At 42.8% G+C, this 24,868-nt stretch overlaps 1 protein-coding gene across 3 annotated transcripts in view; it reads right to left on the bottom strand.

The window, feature by feature from the left end:
* Positions 1-24,868, bottom strand: part of LOC137641521 (vacuolar protein sorting-associated protein 33B-like) — a 268,777-nt gene that overhangs the window by 209,891 nt on the left and 34,018 nt on the right. For all 3 annotated transcript variants that reach the window (XM_068374148.1, XM_068374147.1, XM_068374149.1), the window contains exon 3: positions 15,690-15,842. In XM_068374148.1, the coding sequence (XP_068230249.1) occupies positions 15,690-15,842 (153 nt within the window). The remainder of the gene's footprint in view (positions 1-15,689; positions 15,843-24,868) is intronic.

Consider the following 24,868-nt stretch of genomic DNA (forward strand, 5'->3'; position numbering starts at 1 on the left):
TAATTGATTTAAAGTTTTCAGGCATCCTGACATCTAAGGTCATTGACACCGATATCATTTAATCTATATAAAAATTAATAGAATATTCAATTAAAACCATAAAAGTTGAATGTCATTATAGAAGTTAAATAGTTTTCAGAAGACCTGCTTCTGAAATAAATCTAAACCTGCCATCCTCACCTTGAGGCTCAAACAGATATCTATTTCTTAAGTTATCATAATTAGGGCATTCGGTCAACAAATGCCTCACTGTTAAAGGTACTAAACAGTCGTCGCAATACGGTTGGTGTTGGCCATTCAGAAGAAACTTGAGTGTCAACCGAGTGTGACAAATACGGAGACGACAAAGAGTCATCTCCCATTTTCGGGGCATCATGTTATCCCTCCAAGGAGATAACGGATTTTGAGCGAAGCGAAAAATCTATTTTGGGGTGATATAGCCATGTCATCCTGATGAAAGGTTCCTTTAAGTAGCTTCCTAGGGTATATTTGACTACTGTGATATTCCCAGAGAATTTAACTTGAGGTCTCCAGAATTCTAACTCCTGGCACAAATATCCTTAAAGTTTCCTTTAAGGATATCGCATAATATCAGGGGACGTATTCTTGACACGCCACATAGCAATCTTCACCCCACATAGCGTTTACGCTTCGAGGGGGAAAGTGGCAAAATAAAAGAGGAGCCGTTATTAAGGTTCCCTTCCTCCGTTACTGTTTGAGTACCTAGATGGCGCCATCATCGCCGCCATCTTTATTCCTTGTAGTGTTGAGCAGGTGCTACAGATACAGTATTATTGGGAGGGATCCTGCCAAGGCCTTTCATAGAAAGGAGGGCGGGTCCCTCAGGACGACATGGCTATATCACCCAAAAATAGATTTTTCGCTTCGCTCAAAATCCGTTTTTTGGGCTCAGGCCATGTCGTCCTGATGGAAGTTTACCAGAGCATTACAATTGTGCCTTAACCTCAAGACAATATTTCCTTGGTCACTTTAGACCTTAGAGACCTATGACGTTACCGTTATACGTCATTGCTTCTAATCATGAACTATGTTAGTGCTTCCTGCCCCCTACAGGGAAGAGTCATACTAGACTCAGGAAAAAGTCACGAAGTTTGCATATTTCATATGACCAACTTAGCAACAAAAGGGCATACAGGTCTCACTGTATGCCCCACCAGTCAAAGTTTGTATTTTCAAAACAAACAAAGGTTCACATAAGCCACCATAGCATCCAAGGTACAGTATATCAGCTCAGCTGTATACCACAACAGATAAGTTTATATCCATGTCGAAACAAGGTATGCATGGGCAGAAAAGGTTTGTATACATTTAGGAACAAAGTTACTTCAGTTGTTCTACGTTATTATGCAGCATAATAAGGAATAAAAAAGTAATGCTCGTACATAACTTTATTTATATAGGTTTGGGGCGAAATAAGACGCAAACAACAATCAGATATTTATTGGCAATCAATAAAGAGTAATTCAGCATACATTTCATAATAACATAAAAAATGAAAGCGAATAATAATAATAAGCATAGAAAATACAGGCCAGACCAGAAATACTTGTTTCATCTGAAAACAAAAGTTCATGCCACTCAATTGAAAATTCAATAATTTTCTAATACATTTCTGAGAAAGTCTGTCTATTTACACTTGTGTAAAAACACACGGCACTAGTGTTAAGTCTATGTTTCTTCACCTTTATTATTATAATTATTATTACTATCCAAGCCAGGACCCTAATTGGAAAAGCAAGATGCTACAAGCCCAGGGGCTCCAACAGGGAAAAATAGCCCAGTGAGGAAAGGAAATGAGGAAATAAATAACTGAAGAGAACAAATTAACAATAAATCATTCTAAAAAAAGTAATGTCAAAAAAGATATATCATATATAAACTATTAACAACGTCAACAACAAATATGTCATAAATAAACTATAAAAAGACTCATGTCCGCCTGGTCAACAAAAAAGCATTTGCTCCAACTTTGAACTTTTGAAGTTCTACTGATTCAACAACCCGATTAGGAAGATCATTCCACAACTTGGTAACAGCTGGAATAAAACTTCTAGAGTACTGCGTAGTATTGAGTCTTATGATGGAGAAGGCCTGGCTATTAGAATTAACTGCCTGCCTAGTATTACGAACAGGATAGAATTGTCCAGGGAGATCTGAATGTAAAGGATGGTCAGAGTTATGAAAAATCTTATGCAACATGCATAATGAACTAATTGATCGACGGTGCCAGAGATTAATATCTAGATCAGGAATAAGAAATTTAATAGACCGTAAGTTTCTGTCCAACAAATTAAGATGAGAATCAGCAGCTGAACACCAGACAGGAGAACAATACTCAAAACAAGGTAGAATAAAAGAATTAAAACACTTCTTCAGAATAGATTGATCACCGAATATCTTAAAAGACTTTCTCAATAAGCCAATTTTTTGTGCAATTGAAGAAGACACAGACCTTATATGTTTCTCAAAAGTAAATTTGCTGTCAAGAATCACACCTAAAATTTTGAAAGAGTCATACAAATTTAAAGAAACATTATCAATACTGAGATCCGGATGTTGAGGAGCCACCGTCCTTGACCTACTTACAATCATACTTTGAGTTTTGTTAGGATTCAACTTCATACCCCATAATTTGCACCATGCACTAATTTTAGCTAAATCTCTATTAAGGGATTCACCAACCCCAGATCTACATTCAGGGGATGGAATTGATGCAAAGAGAATAGCATCATCTGCATATGCAACAAGCTTATTTTCTAGGCCAAACCACATGTCATGTGTATATAGTATGAAAAGTAATGGGCCAAGAACACTACCCTGTGGAACACCGGATATCACATTCCTATACTCACTATGGTGCCCATCAACAACAACTCTTTGAGATCTATTACTTAAAAAATCAATAATAATGCTAAGAAACGACCCACACTGGAACAGTCCATAATGTCACCTTGATGACATTTCACTTACCATGTTGCACTGTATGGTGCCAACATGTACACCCTATAGAATTATAGTCCCAATTAATTCACTGTTCCTCGCAGCATTAAGCGACAGGTTTTAGTACACTAACTTCTGCCACCACAAATCTCTTGAATTCTTGCACTTGCTTCGCATAGTGCTTGAAAACCACTCTGGATGACTTCCATCCAGTATACAGTAGTACCCCGGGGTACGGCGTCCCCAGCTTACGTTTTTTTCACATTATGGTGTGGAATATGATGTTTTTTCGCCCCCTCGTTATGACATTTTTCCCCACCTTACGGCATCGAATTCCAAAACTCAAACTTGGCGGTTTCTACGCGTACGACTGTGCGAGTCACTAGCTTACCACCACACTCATACGTCACTGCATACGTCACTAAGAAGCTGGTCTGCTATTGGTCGGCGTAACGGCGTCACTAAGATGCCGATACGCTATTGGCCGAAATCCCTCCCACAATGCCTGAGAGAGATGCTGCCTCTCTCTCTCTTTGTTATAGGCATGCTCTGTTCAGAATCTCGTGTGCGTTTCGTAAAGACTTGATCTCGTGTGAGTGCTTGCGATATCGTATTTTTTGTGCATTTTAGTGCTTAAATATAACTTTAATTCGTTAGCCATGGGTCCCAAGATTGCTAGTGATGTTGAAGGGAGAAGTAAGAAGATGATTACTATGGAAACAAAGCTGGAGATCATAAAGAAATATGAAGAAGGCATGCGCATCGTTACCCTCGCTAGTATGTATGGCCGTAACCAGTCTACAATTGGTACAATTATGAAGAATAAGGGAGCCATTAAAGCTAGTAAGTCTTCTAAAGGCATGACTGTCCTTGCCAGTGGAAGGACCTCAATCAACGACGAGATGGAGAGACTCCTTCTTTTATGGATTAAAGAGAAGGAAATCGCTGGTGATACACTCACGCAATCGGTAATTTCGCACAAGGCGAGCGCCATCTTTCCCGATCTCGTGGAAGCCCAGAGAGACGGCGGAGATGAAGGAACGTCGCAGCAAGCCCCCCAAGAGTTCAAGGCTTCTCATGGGTGGTTTGATCGCTTTAGGAAGAGGACTGGTATTCACTCAGTCGTCAGGCATGGAGAGGCGGCCAGTTCTGACAAGAAAGCAGCAGAAGAATTCCTCAAGAAGTTTGAGAACGTAATGTCCAGAGAAGGCTACATTCCTCAGCAAGTGTTTAACTGTGATGAAACTGGCCTTTTCTGGAAGAAAATGCCCCGTTGTACATATATCACAGCTGAAGAAAGGAAACTTCCAGGCCATAAACAGATGAAGGACAGACTTACGCTCGCATTTTGTGCAAATGCCAGTGGGGACTTAAAAATTAAGCCCCTACTGGTATACCACTCAGAAAATCCTCATGCCTTCAAGGCACAAACTATCACGAAGGAGAGGCTCTCGGTATTTTGGAAGTCTAATGCCAAGGCCTGGGTCATGAGGACCATATTTATTGAGTGGATAAACGTCTGCTTCGGTCCTGGTGTCAAGAACTTTTTAAAGGAGAACGATCTTCCTCTCAAATGTCTCCTGGTACTGGACAATGCCCCTGCTCACCCTCCTGGCCTCGAGGACATCATTCATCCTGACTTCTCCTTCATTAAGGTTCTCATCTGCCACCAAACACCACCCCTCTCCTCCAGCCTATGGACCAGCAAGTGATTGCCAACTTAAAGAAGCTTTACACGAAGCATCTGTTCAAAAGATGCTTCGAAGTGACAGAAAGCACTCAACTCACCCTCCGTGAATTTTGGAAGGGGCATTTTGACATCGTTCAATGCCTGAAGATGATCGACAAAGCTTGGAATGATGTTTCACGGCGCACCTTGAACTCCTCATGGAAGAAACTGAGGCCAGCTGTTGTGGCAGAACGAGACTTTGAAGGTTTCGATCCCTCAACCGAAGACGAGACCATTGATGATCCTGCCCCTGAGGGTGATGTTGAGGAAATAATTTCAATCGGGAGGTCCATGGGGTTTGTTGTCGATGAGGCTGACGTCCATAACCTTATCGAGGAGCACAGGGAGGAGCTTACAACTGAAGACTTGAAGGAGTAGGAGGCAATGCAGTTGACCATCATTCAAGAGGAGCACAGCTCTAGTGGTGACGAGGACGGGGGGGGGGGGGGGGGGGGGGGGGACTGAAGAAACGACATCGGCAGAAATAAGGGAAGCTATCGGTTGGTAAGAAAACCTTACGAGTTTCATTGAAAAGAAACACCCAGAAAAACTTCACACAAGTCATCTTATGCAGAATGTTAATGACAAGTCTATGAGTCATTTTAGAAATATGTTGAGGAATCGTCAGAAACAGGCTTCTTTGGATAGATATTTCTCCAAAAGAGGAGTGTCAGAAAGCGAAGACGATAATAGTGTTTCTATCAAAAAAGCTAAAAAAATTATATTTTCATATTAAAATAAATTTTTGAACATACTTACCTGGTGGATATATATATATAGCTAACGTCTCTGACGTCCGACAGAAAATTCGAAACTCGCGGCGATCGAAGATTGGTCAGCAGGGTGTACAACTAGCACCACCATTCGCCAGGATACTGTAACCATTCCTCAATTCCTCATGTCTTCTCTGCCCATAGGGTCTCTAGAGGGGCAGAAGGGAGGGAGTTTAATTATATATATCCACTGGGTAAGTAGGGAGGGAGTTTAATTATATATATCCACTGGGTAAGTATGTTAAAAAATTTATTTTAATATGAAAATATAATTTTTAAACATCAAACTTAGCTGGTGAATATATATATATATATATATATATAGCTGATTGACACCCTTGGTAGAGGATAAAGAGACCAGCAGTAAATATCATAGGAATATAACTCAAGAGTTTTGATAAAAACAAACTTAAGGGTTCGTACCTGATAAGGAAGCTGACTTTTATGATTCTCTGCCTCATTAGTCCGCTATCCTTATGAAGCCCAGCTATCCACTCAGGGGGCTGAAAGACCTCTAGGAGCTGTCATATCTGGGGTGATCACCCCTATGACAGGACCTCAACCAATACCCTTGATCTGGGCGCTCTCAAGAAACAAGTTTGACCACCCGCTAAAATCAAATGATTGCGGAAGACTGTCCCAGTCTCCACATACAACCAAAAAGATAATAGTTTCAAGAGAAGAAAAAAGGTATTAGGAATGGTCCCAAAGTGTAGCAGTCCTAGTAAAGAATCTGGACATTCTTTAAATAATGTGAAGCGAACACAGATTTACTCCTCCAGTAGGTTGCGTCCATAATGCTTCGTAAGGAACGATTTTGCTTAAAAGCCACTGACGTTGCCACAGCTCTGACTTCATGAGTCTTTACTTTCAATAATCGAAGGTCGGTCTCACTGCACTGAGCGTGAGCCTCTCTAATTAAGAGCCTGAAAAAAAAATGATAAGGCATTCTTAGACATCGGTAAGGAGGGCTTCTTGACCGAACACCATAAAGACTCAGATTCACCACGTAAATTTTTGGTTCTGTCAATGTAAAATCTAAGTGTTCTCACAGGTCATAGGACTCTCTCTATCTTGTTACCAACCACATCTGACAGGTTGGGGATCTCAAAAGATTTAGGCCATGGATGGGAAGGACGCTTAATCTTGGCTAAGAAACCAAGCTGCAAAGAGCATACTGCCTTACCAGTACAGAAGCTGACGTTCTTACTGAAGGCATGAACCTCACTAACTCTTTTTGCAGTAACAAGACTCACTAAGGAAAGTGTCTTCAGGGTAGGATCTTTAAAAGAAGTTAAGTGCAAAGGTTCAAAATTTCTCAGACATCAAAAAATTAAAGACAACATCCAGGTTCCAAGCTGGCGTAATTACCCCATGCTTCTTGGAAGTCTCGAAAGACTTGAGAAGGTCTTGAAGGACTTTATTGTTCGAGAGGTCTAGGTTCCTGTGTTTGAACACTGCAGCTAACATGCTCCTGTAACCTTTAATGGTAAAGGCAGAAAAGTTACACGTACAATCCTAAGGTGTAGCAAGAAGTCAGCGATTTGAGCTATAGAGGTATAGGACGAGGAAAAGGAGGTGGCCTTGCACCAATCTCGAAATACCTCTCATCTAGACTGGTAGATCTTGATGGTAGAGGATCTCCTTGTCCTGGCAATTTCTCTAGTTGCCTCCTCGACAGTCTGAAGGCAGTTAGATGAAGCGTGCGGAGGCTTTGATGGAACCTCTTCATTGAGAAGATCCAACCGCATTGGCAGGCTTCTTGGAAAGTCCACCATCCCCTGATGTACCTCGGTGAACCATTCTCTTGATGGCCAGAGGGGAGCAACCAACATCAACTTGGTCCCTTCGTGAGAGGCGAACTTCTGTAGGACTTTGTAAATGATTTTGAATGGTGGAAACGCATACACCTTCAGGTGAGACCAGTCCAGTAAGAACGCATCGACGTGGACTGCCTCTGGATCTGGAACTGGAGAGCAGTAAGAAGGAAGCCTCTTCGTTATTGAGGTTGCGAACAGATCTATGGACGGACGTTCCCATATCTGCCATAGTTTCTCGTACACCTCCTGATGAAGAGTCCATTCCGTGGAAATGACTTGGCTTCTTCTGCTTAGGCAGTTTGCTATCACGTTCCTTTCTCCCTGAATAAACCTTGTGAGCAAGGTGATGTTTCTTTCCTTCGTCCCAACTAGGAGATCCTTTGCAGTTAAGTAAAGGTTCTGCGAGTGGGTTCCGCCTTGCTTGGCGATGTAGGCTAACGCTGTGGTGTTGTCTGCGTTCACCTGCACCACTTTGTTTCAAATCAGTCTTTCGAAACTTGCAGGGCCAAAAGAACTGCTAGAAGCTCCTTCTGGTTGATGTCAAGCTTTACCTGGTCTTTGGTCCAAAGGCCAGAGCACTCTAAACTGTCTAGTGTTGCTCCCCACCCCGCGTCCAAAGCGTCTGAGAACAACACATGGTCTGGGTTCTTGTGGGCAAGAGAGGCCTTCTTGAAGTCTGAGATTGACATCCCACCATTTCAGGCAAGTCATGATCGTTTATGAAAGTGGTATGGACACTGCTTCTAAAACCCTTCTCCTTGTCCCAATGGTGGTTGAGGTGAAACTGGAGAGGGCGAAGATTGAGTCTTCCTAGGGAGACAAACTGCTCCAGAGACGAGAGTGTTCCCAGTAGACTCATCCACATCCTTACAGAGCAACTGCTCTTCTTCCGATAAAGAGAGCTTGCTTGAGTCTTGATGGCGATGGAAAAGCCCGAAAAACTAGACTCCGTATCTCCATCCCCAAATAGAGAATAGTTTGAGATGGGGTCAGTTGAGACTTCTCCTTGTTTACTAGGAGACCTAAGTCCTTCGCTAGGGTCAAAGTCCATCTGAAGTCCTTCAGATAGCGAATGAAGGATGACGCCCTGAGTAGCCAGTCGTCTAGGTAAAGGGAGGCTCTGACACCTGTCGAGTGCAGGAAGCTCGCCACGTTCCGCATGAGCTTCGAGAACACAAGAGGAGCAGTGCTGAGACTGAAGCACAGAGCTCGAAATTGGAACACTTCCTTCCCATATACGAACCTTAGATAATGTTGGAAGGTCGGATGGATATGGATATGGAAGTATGCGTCCTGGAGATCGAGTGAGGCCATCCAATCGCTTTCCCTTACTGCTGCAAGCACGGACTTGGAAGTTTCCATAGTGAACTTTGTTTTCAGGATAAACACATTGAGCGCGCTCACGTCCAGCACTGGTCTCCAACCTCCTGAGTTCTTTGGAACTAGGAAGAGGAGGTTGTAAAAGCCTGGAGACTGATGGTTTAAAAAACTTCACCACAGCTCCCTTCTCTAATAAGAGGGACACCTGTAGGTGCAAAGCTTGTCTTTTTGCTTCCTCTCGGTATCTGGGAGAGAGATCTATTGGATTTTGGACAAGAGGAGGTTTCTTTACAAAAGGTATTATGTACCCCTCCTTCAACAAGAGGACAGACCATTGGTCTGTTCCTCTTCTCTCCCAAGCCTGCCAGAAGTTCTTCAATCTGGCTGGAGGGAAGGCAAAGATTGACTTGCCAAGACTTCTTATGGTCTGCAACCATTCTCTCAGCAAACGCAAAGCTCTCTTAGAAGACCGAGAGAGCACCAATTTAGTAAAAGAGGGAGCTGTAGCAGCCAACCCTAAGGTGAATTCTGAAGGCTGCGAGCATGGAGCAGCAGGAACAAAATGCGAAGGTAAAAACTTCCTTAAAAACAGTCATGATCTTCTTAAAATCCAAAGATTGTTGAGCAGATCTATGTTCCTCTTCTTCAGACAAGATACCCAAAGGTACAGCTGTGGAAAGGAGATATATCTTCTTCCTCCTCAAAATAAACTTCATCCGGAAGTTCTATGTCTCTACGTGGTGGAGAGTCAATAAGAAGTCGAGATTGAAAAGCTTGACAACTAGCATCAACCTGTCGATGAAGAACAGGTAGAGGTTGAAGGTCGACGTCACGTCGGGACTGCATCGACCGACGTTCGACGTCACGGTGAAGTCGTTGATCGGCGTCACGTTTGACAGCTTGTCGAACAGTAGGGGCCACGTCAGCGTGACGTGAAACCTCATGCTTAGAAGTCTGATAAGAGTCACGCTTAACAGCACCGTGACGCTCTGCAAGCAAAGGTTCCTTTCGCTCAGGAGCTGGACAGTATGACTGCATTAACGTCGATAGTTTTGATTGCATGTCCTGCAGCATATTAAAATTAGGATCGCGCACACAAGGATCAGAACGTGACTTCGGCAACGTTCGATCCGAAACGTCAGTGAGGATAACGGGAGCAGCACACACGTCACGTCTGGAATGTCCAGACGAAATTAAAGAACCGTGACCCTGTGCAGGGGTCTCCGGGGTAACAAAACCAGACGTTATAAAGGAACGTTTGGCAGGTGAGCCTTCCTCCAATGAAAGTAGACGTTCTGGACTGCTCCAATGACTGCAGCCAGGACGTACATTTTGTTCTGAAGGAACCAATTTCCTCTTGAGAGGTCTTGAAACCTGGCGCCAGGATTCTTAACTGACGTTAACGTCTTCAGAATGAAGAGAACTTAGTCTCACCTCTCTCAAGATAAGGGCGAACGTTACGAGAAACGTCAACCGCAACTCGTGAGGGAACGTCTGTTCGTGGTTTAAAACCTATCGTTCCCTTTGGTCTTTTGACATTCCTTCTCCCAGGGGTTGGGGAGCTTGAAAGCGGTCTAGGACTAGGCGAACAGCAAGTACGTACAGACGAACCCTCCGCAACACTAAACACGTTTTTCGCACTTTTTTTACTGACACTCGTATTTTTTAATAATTTCACATCGGACATGAATAAAGCTGATTTCTATCCGTAGCAAACAATTCTCCCTTAAGCCAAAGGGTTAGAATTGCAAAATATGTCCTTTAGTGTAGGCTCATTGGTACATAATTGTATCACACATGTAAAAATTAATAAACATATACATATATATATAAGTAAAAGTGAAATATACAAAGTATAAGTTAAAAGAGTTCAGTGACTTGGGACGAGAATAAAAAACTAGATTGCTAAGGACTACGTTTTCTCTCTTTCTCTCCCTGTACAGTGACTTGGGACAAGAATAAAAAGACTAGACCGCAAAGAACTACGTTTTATCTCTCTCTCTCTCTCTCTCTCTCTCTCTCTCTCTCTCTCTCTCTCTCTCTCTCTCTCTCTCTCTCTCTCCCTGTACAGTGACTTGGGACGAAAATAAAAAACTAGATCGCGAAGAACTACGTTTTCTCTCCCTCTCTCGCTATACAGTGACTTGGGACGAGAATAAATATCTAAAACGAGAAGAACAACGTTTTCTCACTCTCTATCTCCCTGTACAGTGACTTGGGACAAGAATAAAGATCTGGATCGTTTTCTCTCTCTCTCTCTCTCTCTCTCTCTCTCTTGTTACGAGAGTAATGGCTAAGCCACTCACTCTCCAACAATTAAAGGTTATTTGACTAAAGAAATACTAAAGGACTAATTAATTGCAAAATAACATGTTCCTTTTATTTAGTACTTAAAAAACTTCATGTTGTAAGAAAAATGTACTAAACGTCAAAATTGATGCAAAGTGAAATCGTGATTCTCTCTCTCTATCGTAACGATAGACTGAAAACTGCGTAGCATAAATAAACTTAACGCTAGTTAATCTTTGAAAACAGATCGAAGACTATGCAAAGAAAATATTTATTAAAAAGACAAAAATTCACTTAAAATATTTTCTTAAAATATTCATCCCATCGATCCATAAAAATACAAAATTTACTCGATATTTAGTACAATTGGAGTGGGAATCGATGAGGCCTTAGTAAGGCGGGTGAGATATAAAAATATAGAGGTAAATCTATAAAAATCAACAAGAAAATATAAAGCGATAAAATAAATACTATAATCTTAAAGCCTTTCACACACATCCCATACACTGGGGAAGGGTCGGCCATTATGGAAAATCCAGAGAGAGATCAAACAAGCAAGGGTAAAAATTTTACTCCCCCTACAAAAAGAGTTTCTCTTGAAGGTTTTTATTGTTCGAGGAAAAATCGTAAGAAAATCCAATCAAGCGAAAGCCATAAACCAATAAACCAAGTACTTCACCAAAGCAGTAGAAAAACTTGAGGTTAGCGGGAGCAAGAATATCAATGTTTACGCAACTGCGACAGAGAAGAACTGAGGAATTGAGGAATGGTTACAGTATCCTGGCGAGTGGTGGCGCTAGTTGCACACCCTGCTGACCAATCTTCGATCGCCGCGAGTTTTGAATTTTCTGTCGGACGTCAGAGACGTTAGCTACATATATATCCACCATCTAAGTTTGATGTTTAAAAAGGGTAATTTTTTAAGTTCTAAAAAAAAAAAAAATCATGAAAAAAATTTCAAAAGACAAAAAATAATAAAAAAAAAAACATTTTAAATTTTAAGTGTTTAATAGTAAGAATAAATTCATCATTAAGTGTACATAACATAATTAGCATTGATACGTTTTTATATCTACCGTCTCCTCCCCCCTCTGCCTCCACCCACTACCAGCTCAAGTCACGTCACTCCAAAGGTAAATAAAATTTAATTTTTCCTTTACAGCACTGTACAATATATAATTTTTATTTATCCTGTACATGTTATTTAATTATATACTGTACAGTACATGTATATTATATATAAGTATACTGTAGTACAATGCTTACTATACTATTTTGTTACAAATTAATTTTCAATGTTTTTACCTGGGGTTTTTCACGCATTAGCTATTCTATTGCCCGCCATACGACATTTTCACCATACGATACCAACTCCGGAACGGATTAATGTCGTATGGCGGGGGCCTACTGTACGAGCGAAGACGCTCGAAATCCATGAACTGGAAAAAATTTAATGACGAAGCAATTTTTCTAGGATCATGACCTGCGGGTATACTGTCAGGATTCGCTCTGCGAATGAAGTAGGTGATCTTCGCCCTTAGTTGTTTCAGGGATAAGTCTGAGCCCGATATTTCCCCTTTAAAGAGCTGTCCTCCCCTGAAGTCTGAAGTTCTACGAAGACAGACCTTTAGACACTCCACTGAACACAGCGAGACATCTTCCTTCAGAGGGCAGATTCTCCAGGGACCCCACCTCCTGGTGGGTAGCTCGTTCTTGGCAAGAAACGTTGGGTCAGGAAAGAGATTCAGTTCTCCCGTTTCCGTAAACTGAATATGGCCCTCTTCACGAGAAAGAGCCACTATCTCACCAACTCTAGCTCCCGAAGCTAAAGCAAACAAGAATATAACTTTTTGAGTCAAATCTTTCAGAGAGCAGTTCTCATTGTCCAACATTGAGGCAAAGTGAAATACCTTATCCAAGGACCATGAGATGGGCTTTGGAGGTGCTGCAGGCCTAAGCCTAGCACAGGCCTTAGGAATCTTGTTAAAGAGTTCATTAGAAAAGTCTACTTGGAAAGCGTAAAGCAAAGGTCTAGTCGAGGCAGATTTACACGTAGTTATTGTGTTGGCTGCTAAACCTTGTTCATGAAGAAGAATAAAGAAGGATAAACAGAAATCTGTTGAGATTTCTTTTGGTTTTCTTGCCTTGACAAAAGCAACCCATTTCTTCCAAGAAGACTCATATTGCCTTCTGGTAGATTTAGACTTATATTCCTCTAAGAAGTCTATACTGTACTTTCTTTCGAGATCCCAAACCTTTTCCTTACTGCTAAGGAGAGAAAATCATGAGATGAAGGTCTTGGGTTTTCCATAATGAAGCTAAGACAGTCGACTTCTGTACTTGTTGAGTCAGAACTGGGTCCGGCAGAGGAATCAGCCTCAGCTGCAATTCCAATACTAGAGGGAACCAGTTGCTCCGGGGCCACTTCGGAGCCACTAGGGCTGCTGTTCATTGAAAAGGTCTCAGCTTGTTGAGAACCTTCATCAGCAGGTTGGTTGGAGAGAACAGATAAATCCTGGTCCATCTGTTCCAGTCGAGGGACATGGCGTCCGCCGCTTCCGCTAGAGGGTCCTCGTATGGGGCCACATAACGAGGTAGTTTCTTTTTGTCACTCGTCGCGAAGAGGTCGATCTGCAGTTTTGGGACTTGATGTAAGATGAAAGAGAACGATCTTGCGTCTAGGGATCATTCTGACTCTATCAGCGTTAGTCTGGATAGAGCGTCTGCCGTCACATTGAGGAAAGCTTGTAGGTGAACTGCTGATAAGTGCCATCTCATCTTTTCCGCCATGCGGAAGATGGCTAACATCACTTGGTTGAGTTGAGGTGATCTCGAACCTTGACGATTCAAAGATCTCATTATCACTTCACTGTCCAGAATCAGTCTTATGTGGACTGAAGGGCGAGGGGACAATTTCTTCAAAATGAGGAAGACTGCCATGGCCTCCAAAATGTTGATGGGGAAGGTCTTGAATAGAGAGGACCAAGTTCCCTGGACTTTCCGTTGATGAGAGTGACCTCCCCATCCTTCCTTTGATGCGTCCGTGTGGATGATGACTGAGGGAGGAGGCGGTTGCAGAGGCACCGACCTCTTCAGGTTCTTGACCTTCGACCATGGCTTGAGAGGTGATCGTAGTCGGATCGGCATCAGTCTTATTTGATCTCTTTGAGCGTTTGATGCGTATCTTCTCCAGACTCCTGATGCATCTTTTAGCTGGGCTCTTAGCACTGGGTCTGTTACTGATGCAAACTGAAGAGAGCCCAGCACTCTCTCCTGTTGGCGTCTTGATATCCTGTCAGATTTTAGTAGTCTCTTGACAGATCCCGCTATATCTCTCCTCTTCTTTAAAGGAATGGAGAGGCAATGTGACTGTAAGTCCCAATGTATACCTAACCATTGAAACTTCTGAGCTGGAGATAGTCGAGACTTTTTGATGTTGATCTTGAATCCCAGATGTTCCAGGAACTGTATCACTTTCTTGGATACTTGCATACACTCCGTCCTGGATGCTGCCCACACCAGCCAGTCGTCAAGGTAGGCTACTACCTGGACACCTTTTAGGCGTAGTTGTTGAACGACTGCGTCTGCAAGCTTTGTAAAGATCTTTGGGGCTAAGTTTAGCATCAACAAGGAGACTTGGGATAGGTGAGGTTCTAAACGCTCCTGTGGACAATCTAATACCAGCATGATGTATTGAATCTAATATCTTTAACTGGCTTGGGGTGGCTAAGGAGTATATTTCACATCTATAACTAATTTTGGAGAAAATCAAGACCTTGTATAATTTTAAAATAGTATTGCGGTCTGCCCTCATGATGTATGGGACAGTACTTTTAAAAGATTCAGAGCCTCAAGACATTTAGCTTTCAATGCTTTCAAGTGAGAAACCCATGTAAGCCTACAATCAAATATCAAACCTAAAAATTTAGCTTCACTTACACATGGGATCCGTTGACCTTTCATGTATATCTCCGGGTCTGGATGTACTCCCCGGATATGATAGAAATGGACAATAGTAGTTTTACCTGTCGAGAACTTGAATCCATTCATATTGGCCCACTGGATAATTTTGTCAATTGAGTTTTTTTCTCTCAACCATTGCCATTCTAGCTCCAGCAAATGATATGGAGAGATCATCCACAAATAATATTGAGAGAACATCCCAGGGAATGACTGAGGATATCCCATTAATTGCTAGTGCTAACAGGTAGACACAAACCAAAAAATCTTACAGGTTTCTTTCTTAGTCACTCTCACACCATTACAGTTTAGATGGTATACTCATACCCCAAAATCTCCAGAATACTCCCCGTTCCCAACGTTCAGGGATTTTAGCTGCTCACCATCATCTTATTTCATGTCTCATAAATAATTCCTGGTTTCAAGAATGAAATACTGTGGTTCCTGCCAATGCTCTGCTACTGTAGAACACTTTTCAATATATATGAAATAAATGTCCTTGTCTTTACAGTGTGTTTTTATTTATGAAACTTATAATAAATACACTAACACTGCTAAGGCCTATGTCATGAAATAAAACAGGCAATTACTGCTACAAGTAAACTGACTGTTAGGCTAATTCCCCCTCATAGTCTGTTAAGAATCAACCTTGGGAGGGCTGGGAATATGTTTCTTTCAGAGGAATGATGAAGACAGAGGAGCAGGTTATTCCAAAGTTTTTTGTAGCTTAATTTTGTCTAACTTGGTTGTACAAACACTTGAATTTGTATCTTCTATATAACAACAAAGAAAAGTTTTATAAATACTCTATAGCAATCTTGATATTGCATCTCTTACCGTATTTCTGGATGAGTTTGACTATCAGCATGAACATGATCAGCAACATATTTCATGGTAACTAATGTTGGTCTCACAACATACACTCTCTGTGAGCTTTGGATGGGAGGAGGGAGCCGCTCCAAACGATACATTTTTTGAACGCCATGTTTCCTGCAAAACACATGTAAAGGCTTTAACACTATTGTATTTCAGATAGTCTTGAGGAAAATCTTGAAAAATTAAATAAAATTAAAAGTCAGTCATTTTAAACACCTGGCTGGCAGCATGAAAGTTTCCTAGATTTTTTATAATACAGTTGTTATAAAAAAAATTCATCAAACATATAGGGATCTCATTTCAGGAACCAAATATATCCAATCATGTACTCTTGAGCACCTTGCCCTAAAATGGTCTTACAGCATTGTAATAATATTTCTACCTACTAACCTGAATTTGCCTGGAGTGAAAGTTCATTCAAAAAAGTAAAATTTTATCACAAGGCACATTTGGTAAGCATAGCAAATAAATCTGCTATCTTAAAGTTTTAAGCATCTTTATCATTAAAACTAAACCATCCTTACTTTTTAGTTTACTTTCAGTGAGAAAACATATTTTGATTGTATGCTTTTGTTTGTGCATCACAGATAACAGGAAGTGATTTAGATGAACTAAACTCCATTAGGATATAGCTTTTATTTTCCCTCCATCTCTCACACAAGCTGGGCAATAAGCCAAAAACTGTTGTGGGGAACATAGATGCAACAGGAAGATCATACTTGGAGAAAAATTTAAATGCAATACAAGAACTATGCTCAGAAATAAATTTACAGCACTGAGAGAACCAGCCTTAAAAAACGGATTTTGAGCGGAGCGAAAAATCTATTTTTGGGTGAGATAGCCATGTCGTCCTGATGGAAGGTTCCTATAAGTAACTTCCTAAGGGATATTTGACTACAGTGATATTCCCAGAGAAATTATATTTTCATTAATAAAATAAATTTTTGAACATACTTACCCGGTAGTTATATATATAGCTTACATCCCCGACGTCAACAGCAGAAGATTCGAAACTCGCGCCAACCGCCAGTTGGATAGCCAGGTGTACCACCCCTGCGCCCTAGCGAGGTTCCTGGGAACCATTCCAGTGACCCTCACATATTCCATGCCTCTAGTCTCTAGAGGGGAGGAGGGTGGGACTAAAATTATAAATAACTACCGGGTAAGTATGTTCAAAAATTTATTTTATTAATGAAAAGATCATTTTTAAACACAAGACTTACCCGGTAGTTATATATATAGCTGATTAACACCTTTGGTGGAGGGTTAGAGACAGCTAGCATATCTGGAATTCTACTTAAGAGTTAATTAAAACAAACTTAAGGGTTCGTACCTGATAAGGAAGCTGACTTCAAGGTACTCTGCCTCATTATGTCTGCTAGCCTTATGAGATCCAGCAATCCTCCCAGGGGGCTGAAGATCTCGAAGGGACTGTCAATCCGGTGTCAAAATCTCATCATGACAGAACCTCCTCCAATAACCAGTTCCGGGCACTCTCAAGGAACAAATTTGACCACCTGACAAAATCAATGATTGCGGAAGACTGACACAATCTCCACAAACAACCATAAAAAACAATTAAAAGTACCAAGAGAAGAAAAGGTTATTGGGATTATGGGAACATAGTGGTGGATCCTTCACTCACTATTGCATTCGCTGCTACGAATGGACCAAGAGTGTAACAGTCCTGTAACAAGTCTGAACACCTTTCAAATAATATGATGCGAACACAGATTTGCTCCTCCAGAAGGTTGTGTCCATTATACTTTGTAGTGATCTGTTCTGCCTGAATGCTGCCGACGTTGCAACTGCTCTGACTTCATGAGTCTTGACCTTTAAAAGTTCAAGGTCTGATTCATTACAATGAATATGTGCTTCCTTAATCAAAAGCCTGACAAAGAATGACAAGGCATTTTTAGACATCTGTAAAGAGGGCTTTTTGACTGAACACCATAAAGATTCAGACTTGCCTCGTAAATCTTTTGTTCTATCCAAGTAGCATCTCAGAGCTCTTACTGGGTATAAGACTCTTTCTACCTCTTCTCCAACCAGATCCGTATGATTTGGAATCTCAAATGCTTTGGGCCAAGGTCGAGAAGGGCGTTCATTTTTGGCAAGAAAACCTAATTGTAAGGAACATACAGCTTTACCATTACGAAATCCAACGTTTTTGCTAAACGCATGAATTTCACTCTCTCTCTCTTGGCTGTTGCAAGGCTGACCAAAAATAAAGTCTTCATACTAAGGTCTTTCATAGAAGTTGAACCCAGTGGCTCAAACCTGTCGCTCATAAGATACTTCAAAACAATATCCAAATTCCAGGCTGGAGAATCTTGGTTTCGTTGCTTTGTAGTCTTGAAAGACTTGAAAAGTTCTTGCAGATCCTTATTGTTAGAAAGGTCAAGGTTTCTATGCCTAAACACAGTAGCTAACATACTATTATAGCCTTTAATAGTAGAGGAGGAGAAATTGCATTTCCTTCGAAGATATAGCAGGAAATCCGCAATTTGAGCTACAGAGGTACTGGATGAGGAAAAAGAGATAATTCTACACCACTCTCTAAAAACCTGCCACTTAGACTGATAGATTTTGATAATCGAAGTCCTTCTTGCTCTTACAATAGCCTGAGCTGCCTCCTTCGAAAAGTCTCTAGATCTAGTGAGTCTTTCGATAGTCTGAAGGCAGTCAGCTGAAGAGCGTGGAGATTTTGATGGAATCTTTCCAAGTGGGGTTATCTGAGTAGATCTACTCTTAATGGAAGAATTCTTGGAGTGTCTATCACCCATTCCAGTACCTCTGTGAACAATTCTCTTGATGGCCAATAGGGAGCCACTAGGGTCATCCTGGTTCCTTTGGATGTTACAAATTTCTGTACTACTTTGTACAGGATCTTGTATGGTGGGAAGGCGTACAGATCTAGATTGGACCAGTCCAAAAGAAATGCGTCGATGTGGACTGCTTCTGGATTCGGAACAGGGGAGCAATACGCCTCTAACCTCTTTGTCTTCGAGGTTGCGAAGAGATCTATGCATGGGCGACCCCAAAGACGCCACAGGCTCTTGCACACATGAAGGTTGAGAGTCCACTCCGTTAGAAGGATCTGACCTCGTCTGCTGAGGCTGTCTGCCATTACGTTTTTCTCCCCTTGAATGAATCTTGTCAGAAGTATAACGTTCCTCTCTCTTGCCCACACGAGGAGATTCTTTGACGTCTCGTACAGAGATATCGAGTGTGTTCCCCCTTGCTTTGAGATGTACGCCAATGCTGTCGTGTTGTCCGCATTGACCTGAACCACTTTGTTGGTGACTAATTCCTCAAAACTCTTGAGGGCTAAAAGAACTGCCAACAACTCCTTGTGGTTTATATGCAAGGATTTTTGGATCTCTGACCATAGATCCGAGACTTCTAACTTGTTTAGGGTTGCTCCCCATCCCGTGTCCGAGGCGTCGGAGCATAACACAAGGTCTGGGTTCTTTACTGACAAATCGAGACCTTCCTGGAACTTGCTTGGTTCTTCCCACCACCGAAGGCAGTCTTTGATGGGGTTCGTGATAGGAATGGATATCGTTTCTAAGTCCCTCTCCTTGTCCCAATGGTTGTTAAGATGGAACTGGAGAGGACGAAGATTCAATCTTCCTAGTGGCACAAATTGTTCCAAGGAGGAGAGGGTTCCTACAAGACTCATCCACTTCCTTGCTGAACAAACTTTCTTGGATTGAAACGATTTTACTTTCATCTTGGCTTGCTCTATCCTTAAGGGAGACGGAAAAGCCCGAAAAGTCTGACTCCATATCGTCATCCTCAAATATGAAATCTCTTGAGATGGAACCAAGAGAGACTTTTCCTTGTTTACAAGGAGACCCAGTTCTTTCGCAAGGTCCAAGGTTGTCAGAAGATCCTTCAGGCAGTAATCGTAAGAGTGCGCTCTGAAAAGCCAGTCGTCGAGATACAAGGAGGCTCTTATGCCCCTTGAATACAGTATCTTTGCCCCATTCAGCATGAGTTTCGTAAAGACCTGAGGTGCTGTGCAAAGGCCAAAGCATAGGGCTCTGAATTGGAAGATATCTCCCATGAAGACGAACCTTAGGTAAGGTCTGAAGCTCGGATGGATAGGGATGTGGAAGTAGGCGAACTGAAGGTCTAATGAGACCATCCAGTCGTCCTTCCTTACTGCTGCTAGCACTGACTTCGAAGTCTCCATAGAGAACTTCGTTTTCATGATGAACTTGTTCAGCGCACTCACATCCAGAACTGGACGCCAACCCCCCGAGTTCTTGGGTACAAGGAATAGACGGTTGTAGAAACCCGGTGAACAAATATCCTGTACCTTCTCTATGGCCCCCTTTTCTAACATAGAGAAACTTGGTTCGATAGAGCTTGTCTCTTTGCCTCCTCTCTGTATCTGGGAGAGAGATCCACAGGAACTAAGACCAGAGGAGGGATCCCTTGAAAGGGGATCTTGTAACCCTCCTTCAAGATCTGGATAGACCACTGATCTGCTCCTCTCTTCTCCCACGCTTGCCAGAATTTGAGAAGTCTGGCACCTACTGCCTGAAGGTGAAAGCAGTCAGACTTTGCTTCGCCCTGCTCTGAAACCTCTTCTCTTACTCCTTCTAGCATCAAGTCTGGAGCTACCCCTGCTGGAAGATCTCCCTCGAAAGGGCTGTGAGAACTTGGGAAAAGTTTCTTCCTTAGGCTTGCGACTGGTAAATGAGGGAGGAAGAGCCTTTCTAGCTGTCTTGGAGACAAGATCCTGAGTAGCCTTTTGAGCTAAGGCTGCAGAAATCTCCCTGATAAGTTCTTGTGGGAACAGCAATGGAGAAAGAGGTGCAAACAAAAGCTCGGACTTCTGAAAGGGAGTAACCCCGCCGAAAGAAAAGAGCAAAGTTGATCTCTTTTCTTAAGAATGCCTGCAGAAAATAGAGCTGCAAGTTCGTTAGAACCATCCCTCAAAGCTTTGTCCATGCACGACATCAAATGGACTAGGGCAGAGGTATCCCCCTCTTTAAAAGTCTCAACTTTCATACCCAAAGCCCCAAGAGTCCAGTCTAAAAAGTTAGACTTCAAAGGCTCTAAAAATTCCCTTGAGAAGGTGGTCCATCTCTGAAGAAGACCAAAAGATCTTGGTCTTTCTCATGGCCACCCGACGAGGAGCGTCTACGAGGCTTGAGAAATCTCCCTGGGCAGAGGCAGGAATCCCCAAGCCGAGAACTTCTCCTGTATCGTACCAGACACTCAACCTCGAAGCCAGTCTAGCCGGAGGAAAGGAAAAAGCCGTCTTTCCTAAGGCTTTCTTAGACTGTAACCAGTCACCCATCAATTTAAGAGCTCTCTTAGAAGAGCGCGATAATACCATCTTAGTAAATCGGGCTTTCTTAGAGGCTTTCCCAAGAGTAAACTCAGACGGAGGCGAACGTGGAGCCACAGGGACAAAAAAAGTCTGAAAACTCTTCCGTAAAAACTTTCATTAGTTTTTTCAGATCGCCCGAATGACGGAAAGAAACTGAGTCCTCGTCATCTGAAATCTCATCGAACTCCATAGGAGAAAGCTGGCCTTCTACTTCCTTCTCTTGCAACGTTCCTTCCGGAGCAGTAGGGTTAAGATCAGTTTCTCTTTCAAAAATATCCTGAGTGCCGACAGCAATAGAAATAAGCTCATTGCGAATAGAATCAGGCGGCAGAGTCGTTTGCTGCTCATCCAACCGCTCACGATCAGCTCGATCGGAGACAAGAAGTTCCTGTACTTGAACTGTATCTATATCTTGAAAAGAATGCGCCTCATTATCATAATCGAAACTAACATCCGAAATATGATAAAGGATAGGACGTTCAGGATCATATTCTGAAAAATGCTTGCCGTCAACTCCTGACAAGCGTTCGGTGCTACGAACCGCTTGTTGTTCAGTGATTCGTTCAACTGTTATCCTTTCGGAAACACGACCTGAAGGACGTTCGGCAGCCTGTTTGTAAGGACGTTCGGCAGCCTGTTTGTAAGGACATTCGGTAGCCTGTTCCGAAGGAGGATCGGCAGCCTGTTTCGTAGGAAGTCCTCTCGATGATAGGGTCCGCCAACTCTTTGGGGACCGCAGCTGAAGTTTTAGCATGGGTGTAGAGACGGGAACACCATTCCTCAGAGAGGATATAAGACTGTTTGGCCTTCACGTTGCGGGCGAACCCGCCAATCCAGATCTTGAGGGTAGCCTGAGCTGTATCTTTTTCAAGTTGGGAGCTCTGAAAGAGAACAGACTATTAGCGAGGGATATTTGTGCCAAAGAAAAGTGGAGAAGTCCAAGGACTTCGTAGACACGAAGTGAAAGGCATGCGGGAAGTCCAGAGGACTGTGGCCTTAAAAATAATAATCGTAATTAATGTAAACCATCGAAATTAATCGTAACTCCCTACAAGTCTGTATTAATGAAAATGCACTCACCGAGTCAGATGTTAGAGTGGAGGTCATTGTGTAGCAGACTACACAATTGTCCGGATGCCAAACAGCTAAGTCATCCACTTGGACAGAACAGTGGGCGTGCGAACGACACACGTCATGGCCGCAGGGTTGATGGAGGACAGCGGCACATGCCGTCATCGCACAGCGTAGTCTGTAAAATAAAAGATACACGAGTATCTTAAAAGAAAGCAAATCAGGGGTCCGGAGGCCCCGAAGCTTAAAATATATATATATCAATATCATGATAAAAATTTTTTAAATACATCAAGTATCTTGAAGGAAAGCAAATTAGATTATATCAGTATCATGATAAAAGATTTTATTACGACTGTATTATGAATGAGAATAAGTCAGTCCGTAACCGTGATCATATCAAAAGAGGGAAGGGAAGGTCGAGAACTAGGATCGTATATATAAATATATATATGTGACTAATATATAAAGTTAATCCAAGTAAATAATAAGTAACGTTGGCTCCGGAGGCTCAACTAAACAATTCGACCAGATGGTAATGTATAAAAGCTACGTCCGGGGATCCCGTAATGAAAGTCTTTATATATACAGTATATCTATATGAGGTCTGTGAGGTGCGGGACACCATAGAGGGGGAAGGGATCTTTAATGGGTCCGTGAAGTGCGGGACCGAGAGGGAGTAGCATGTACAAAACAAAATAAAATAATATAACATGACAAGGTACCACGGACCGAGCAGAAAACTTCCCGTCGATCGTTGGCCAAACGAGCGACGGAAAGAAAACGACTACTACCAGGTAGAGTAGTACAAAAAGGGTAAAATAATGTACGTTAATGTATAATAATAATAGCAAGCCTCACAGATCAACGGGAACCTCCCGTGCAAAGAGAGCGAAAGGCCCCCGGGGGGGGGGGGGGGGGGGGGGGGAGGGAACATAACGCAACATAGTGACTCTAACTCGACATGGGAGAGAGAGAGGGAAGGTAACCCTGGGGTGGGGGTATCGGGCGGGAGGGAGGCTAGGAGTGGGGCGATGGCAGGTATACCAACCTGCCAGACCCACGATTGATATGATCACGCGGAAAGACTAAATAACACTATAATAAACATAACACATGGTAAAATAAGATAGGAAGGCATGCTGGATTATAAAAATAATAAAATAATAAAAATAACGATACATCAATCGTAAAACAAACGAGGGAACGAACATGAGACAGGAGAAAACCAAGCCTAACAGCGCTGGGAGTTAGGCAGGGCTACCAACATAACACAGAGTCAGTGAAGTGCCGACAAAATGAAAAACTAATATCTGACTCATGAAGTCCCTCGAGCTAATGCAAGAAAAACGAATGACGTTAATAATGAGAAGCATGTCCGTGGCGTGCGAACCATCAGCCTCCTATCTATGGGGTGGGTGCTTGTGTCTGATGTGGCTGTTAAGTCCTAGTCTGTGGTGGAAGAGTCGCGGACAGTGTTCACAAGGGAGGGTAGGTGGTGGGCGGGGCTGTTCTAATCGCTCTCTCCTTCTTCTCCTTCTAGCCTCCTCATTTTGTCTCCTCCTCTCCTCGAAGTCCACGGTGCCATGGTGTACTGTACTCCTCCAGGTTTTCCTGTCCCTGGCTGTTTCTTCCCATGAGGAAAGATCGATGTCAGTTAGAGCCAGGGTGCGATTTAGTTGATCTTTATAGCGCATTTTCGGGGCTCCTCGTGGTCTGGTGCCCTGGGTCAGTTCTCCGTAGAATATTTTCTTTGGGAGCCTAGATGGATCCATCCTATGCACGTGTCCTATCCAGCGGAGGCGGTGGTGGATGATGGTGGCCTCCACGCTGGTCAGCGAGGCACGTTCTAAGACTTCAATGTTGGTGGTGTGGCTCTCCCAGGGGATTTTCAAGATTTGCCTCAGTTTCATTTGTTGGAAGCGTTCTAGGTTTTTAATATCGTTTCTATATAGCGTCCATGTTTCACATGCATACAGGAGCGTGGAGAGGACTACTGCCCTGAACATCATTATTTTGGGGGTCATTGTCAGTGCGTGGTTGTTAAATACGCGGCAGTTGAGTCGGCCAAAGGCGGAGTGGGCTGCCCTGATCCTGTTCTCCACGTCCTTTTTGCTTGTGGGAGCTGATGTTAGGATGCTCCCTAGGTAGGAGAACTGGTCCACCTGTTCTAACGGTTGGTCATTCACTGTGGTATTGAAGTTTGGGAGCATCAGTCCTGGTGGATGTTGGACGAGGGTCTTGGTTTTGTCTGTGTTGACTTGCATCCCAAAACGTTCGTAGGCAGAGTTGTATGCATCAGCTAACGACTGCAAGTCCTCTGCCGTCTGACCTGGGGTGGCATTGTCGTCAGCATACTGCAGTTCTCGCACTGCACACAAGGTGGTCTTGGTTCTGGCGCGGAGTCTGGCGAGGTTGAAAGCGCCTCCATCCATGCGGAAACGTAGGTCGACTGAGGGTGTGTCTGGGGGAATCTCGTTGAGCATTGCTGCGGTGTATAGCGAGAAACACGTTGGGGCCAGAACACAGCCCTGCTTCAGGCCGCCGTTGATGGGGAATGGGTCTGAAAGAGAGTTCTGGTGGCAGACTCTCCCAACCATTCCGTCATGGAGGGCACGCACCAGCTTGACAAAATCGGGTGGGCAGCCATATCTTTTGAGGACAGCCCACATGGCAGGTCGAGGTACTTTGTCGAAGGCCTTTTTCAAATCCCAGAAGA

This window comes from Palaemon carinicauda, chromosome 5 (genome assembly GCF_036898095.1).
Source record: "Palaemon carinicauda isolate YSFRI2023 chromosome 5, ASM3689809v2, whole genome shotgun sequence".
In the NCBI taxonomy this organism is placed as follows: domain Eukaryota; kingdom Metazoa; phylum Arthropoda; class Malacostraca; order Decapoda; family Palaemonidae; genus Palaemon; species Palaemon carinicauda.